The 4,733-nt window shown below is 55.6% G+C and overlaps 1 protein-coding gene across 1 annotated transcript in view; it reads left to right on the forward strand.

Moving 5' to 3' along the window:
* IFFO2 (intermediate filament family orphan 2) overlaps positions 1-4,733 on the forward strand; it is a 47,530-nt gene continuing 42,797 nt past the window's right edge. Inside the window, exons 1-3 of the mRNA XM_039703159.1 lie at positions 1-44; positions 900-1,160; positions 1,410-1,516. Of these exons, the coding sequence (XP_039559093.1) occupies positions 1-44; positions 900-1,160; positions 1,410-1,516 (412 nt within the window). The remainder of the gene's footprint in view (positions 45-899; positions 1,161-1,409; positions 1,517-4,733) is intronic.

Below are 4,733 nucleotides of genomic sequence, written 5' to 3' on the forward strand. Positions count from 1 at the left end.
ATGGCAGCCAGCCGATTGCCAGCGGTGACATCAGACACCGAAGGGTGGCACACCGGAGCGCCAGGTCACCCCCCTGGCCCTTCCTGCTGCTCTCAGCAGCTTTTTGCAGCCTGCCCAGCCCGGGGCTCCAGCCCCGCTCCGCTCCCGCAGAGCAGCGCAGGGAGCTGGGAAAGCCGGGGGGGAACCGCTCCAAAGGCCGTGACACGGCAGTGACACCGCGGGGACGGGCAGAGCATCCCCGGGGCCGGGGGGACACCTGAGTGCCCCAGGGGCCGGGTCCCGGTGTCCTGTGAGTGCCCCAGGTGTGCTGTCCCCGTGTCCCCGTGAGTGCCCCAGGTGCGCTGTCCCCCCCCCAGGGCAGGTCCCCGTGTCCCTGCGGGGGACAAGAGGGGAGGCAGGGGGGAGGTGCCGGGGGATGCTCGGGCAGTCCCAGCCCCGCATTCCCGATCCGCGCCCAGATCCCGTCACAGCTCCCACCGGGAAGCTTTTCTTCCCCCTGTGTCCTGCAAAACCCGTCAGGCTAAAAGCCCACGGTGCAAGCAAGGAAAACAACCAGCTAATGGCTTCGGGAGGAAAGGCTGAGACCGGGGTTAAAAATAAATCCCAGTTCAACCTAACCCCCCTCAGTGCTCGGAGCTTTGGGCCGCTCAACCCAGCAAAGTTTGGGGCAACAACGAGAAGGAAATAATGTATTCTGTTAATTTAAAATCATCCTGCACTTGAACCAATCGGGCCGTGCTGCCTGCAGAACGAGGAGTTTGCCCCTTTGGGGGTGGCAGCGCTGCATCCCGCGCTGCTCCCGGGGCAATCCCGGCCCCGGGCACGCCCGGCCGGCCTGTCCGGGCCCGTCCCGCATATTTGCCGCTCTACTCAAGGCGGTGAAATGTTTGGTTCCTAAGAAAGCAGAGAGCGCTGCCGCCGTCGCCACGGAAACCGCGGCGCGCCCCGAGCGCGGATGCGCCGCTCGGCGCCTTCATCTCCGCCGCCTTTCGGGGCCGCGGCTTTGTTTGCAAAATATTTACACCTCTGCAGGGAGGGGATGAGCCCCGGCCGGGCGGGAGGGATGCGCTGGGCCCGGTGCCCCCGCGCAGTGCAGGAGCATCCTCGCTCCTCTGCCGCATCTGGTTCGTGCTGCTGACGCCCAAAACCCCCAAATGCGGGTAAATGAGGATTTTGTGAGGGTTTTGTGAGTGCAGGAATGAGCCCGCATTGGGAGGAGGTGCTGGGTGTCCCCTGTCCCGTGAGCTGCCGGGACAGGGAGGGACGAAGCGGGGGAGCAAACACGGCTTGGGGAGGAGAAGCCTCCTTTGAAGGCAGGAAAGGTGCGGGGAGGAGAAGCTGCTGTTCCGGGAACTCATCCCTCCCAGCACCGGCAGCGGCAGCCCCACAAGCGCCTTCTGTCCCCGCAGATCCCGGGGCGATTCCCGGCCCCAGCCAGAGGCTTCCCCGCACCGGGACCCGCCCGGGGCTGACCCGGCCGGCGACACCGGGCGGGCACGGCCCTGGTGGCACCCGGGTGGCGCTGAGTCACCCCGGGAGGCGCCGGGGCTGTCCCAGGTCCTGCCATCCTCCCGGGCAGGGCAGGGCAGGGCAGGGCAGCTCCTGCCCCGCTCCCCAAACCCCGGCTGGGGGAGCGGCTCTGCTGCCCAACACCAGCGGGACCAGCCTGATCCCCCCTGCTCCTTCGCGGGGTAAAAAACAACCATTTTGGGGTGGGCTGTAAAGGTTTGGCTGCTTTCGGACAAACACATCCCTCAGCCAGGAAAGGGGCGAGGTGAGAGCCCCGGGGGAGCCCCCAGCCCCAGGGGAGTCCCCCCAGCCCCGGGGGAGCCCCCGGCCCCGCTGGGTGTCAGGCAGCAGAGCCGAGGTGGAGCTGATGCCTCGGGATTTCAGCTTTTATATTTTTAATATAAATTTGTAATCCTGCGGTTCTTTAGTGCAGAACTCTGAGCTCCACACGCAGTGGCAGCTGCTGTTCTCCCGTTTGGGCAGACACAGCAATTCCTCTCCAGGCCTGGCAATCAAGGACACCTCACTGCCTCAGGGCCCAAACAAAAGGGAGCTGGGGGAGCAAACTTGGGGTAAATGACTTCATTACCTGAAGCTGTAATTAGAGGATTGACCCCCAGTATGCAAATGGACCAAAGTTATAAAAGTGTGAAAACCCTGTGGTCCATTTTTGGGTGCAGCTCCTGGGGGGCTTTGTCTGCCTGAGATGTACCTGAAACCCCTTCAGTAAATAAATAAATAAAAAGCAGCCGTGGTTTTTATTCCCTCAATTCTGCCTGGCTCTGTCTTCAGGCCGTCCCCAGGGCTGCAGCCCGAGGATGGGAAGGCTGAGGGAGGGTCAGGGGCTGCAGCCTCACCTGAAGTGAGAAAACCCCGGCCCAGCAGGACCCTGCAGCCCCTGAGGGGCATCTGGGGGCCTGGGGAGTTCTGTGGGCGTTGAAGCAGGGGAATTTTGCTTGTTTTAGAGGGAGGTTTGTGCAAACACACAAACAGCCCCCAGTGATGCCCGGGAGCAGCACCTGTGGCATGGAACAGGAGCCCTGGGGTGGGTTTGGTCCCCTGGTTCAAGGCAAATTTGGGGGAAAACCCCCAAAGGGGTTCCTCTAGAAAAGCAGATTCAAGCAGCCCCACCCCGACTGATTTGGGAAAAGGTTTTCTTGGAGAAAAGTGTAAAAAAACCTGTTTATTTAACAGGCAAAGCATTCACCAGCACAAAAAATGGACAGTATTAAACAATGGAACCTCTCACTGTTCTGAAGAGATGACAAACTCAGAAAGTGCCCTCGGTGGGCTGAGGCTGGGCTCACTCCATCTCTTATCAGTCTCTTATCAGCATGAGCTCCTGGTGTTCAGTCCAGGGCAGGTTTAAACAGCTCCAAAGAAAAAGAAAAACCACAGTCCAGGGAACTTCTGTGCCTCAGTGAGCTGAAAACCAACTAAAAGCAAAGGAGAAAACACAGGCCAGGGGAAGGACAGGGGAGAAAATGCAGTTTCTGAAAAGCTCCCAGAACCAGTCTTAAAGGTGTAAAACTGATTTCTGGGCTAAACAGCAGATGGAAATTACAAGAATCATGAAGTCATTCCAGGACAGTCAGTTTGACTGGAAAATGGTGACTTTACCTAGGGAAAAAAAAAACTTTCCATGAGTGCCAGACTAACAGAGCCTCAAAGGATGCAACCAGCCCCAGGAAAATTAACATTAAAAATCGGAGCCTGTTTTTAGAGAGAAACCCTGAAAACAGTCACAGGGGCTGGGGAGTGCAGGCTGCTGCCAAAGCGAAAAGGAGTGCAAAACAAAAAAAAAAATTAGTACAAAACCAAAAAAAATGAGTGCAAAGCCAAATGCAAGGGCCTGGATACCCCAATCCCTGCTCCAGCCAGGGTTTGGGTGGAGCAGCTGGGAGCAAGCCCATCTATCAATCAGTCAATCAACCAATCAATCAAAAAACCAATCAAACAAACTCGTTTGTGTTGTTATTATGGTTGGCACCGTTGGGGTGGCCACGGAGGGTCCCTGCTCTCAGAACCAGCCCCCTTTCCCTTCCCAGAGCCTTTCCCTGCCTGTCCCCACAGGGGAGGGCTCACCAGGGCTCCCTGAATTCTCCCCTCTCCTGGCAGGAATTCCCTGCAGGAATTCCCTGTGCCACAGCCCCCAGGTGGGCATCCCCATCTCCCCCTGCCAGGTTAATTAATTGCTGCTGTTAATTCAGGGGGATTCAGGGACACAGCCCAGTGGGACCCTGGGTGGCCGTGGCTGTCCCAGGGAGGGGCTGGAGCTCATTAGCAAAAGGACTAATTACATTTAATGACCTCGGGATGGGTGCTGGTGGATGCAGGGAGCTGCAAGATCAGGGGCAGGAACCAAACCCTTCATTGCTGGTTTATCACCCCTCGGGTGCTTTCCTGCTTCCCAAAGGGGGAAAAATGACAAACAATTAAAACAAAACTCAGCTGGATTTTCCCAGCTGCTGACCCGGGGCTCTGCAATCCCTCAGCTCCTTCCAGCAGCACCAGCGAGGTGCCCAAACCCAGGGAATCCATGAAGCCTGCAGGGTTTGGGTTGGAAGGGACCTGAAAGCCCCTCTCCATCCCATCCCATCCCATCCCATCCCATCCCATCCCATCCCCATCCCGCAGTCTCAGCCCATTTTTTGCCTTTTCCAGGTGTTTCTGTGGCTCTGCAGGGCGGCCAGAGCAGGAGAATGGGTTTTGATGGAACCCTGGCCCTGCCGGGGGCACCCAGGGCTTTTGGAAGCCCCAAACCCGGCCCAGGGTTTGTGTGGGCAGAGACAAATCCTTCAGGTCTCGCTTTGACTCACCCGCTAATGAAGCACCTCCACCCAGCAGTTTTATTTTGTTTTTTTTCCCAGCAGGTGCTGGCAGAACACAGGTTGGTGACACATTGACAGAGCCTTTGAAGAGCTCTGGTTTCGGTGCTGAGCATGGCTGGAGGTGCTGGAGGAGTTTCAGCAAGTGGGGTTAAATAAATATAAGTATAAATATAAGTATAAATATAAGTATAAATATAAATGTAAATATAAGTATAAATATAAGTATAAATATAAATATAAATATAAATATAAATATAAATATAAATATAAATATAAATATAAAATCAAATATATAAACATATATTTATATATTGCAGTATAAATCTAAACATATAAATATATCAAAATATAGAAAAATAAATACAAAATAAAAATATAAACATATAAAGATCT

Source organism: Passer montanus, unplaced genomic scaffold (genome assembly GCF_014805655.1).
Source record: "Passer montanus isolate IOZ18808 unplaced genomic scaffold, ASM1480565v1 scaffold160, whole genome shotgun sequence".
NCBI lineage: Eukaryota > Metazoa > Chordata > Aves > Passeriformes > Passeridae > Passer > Passer montanus.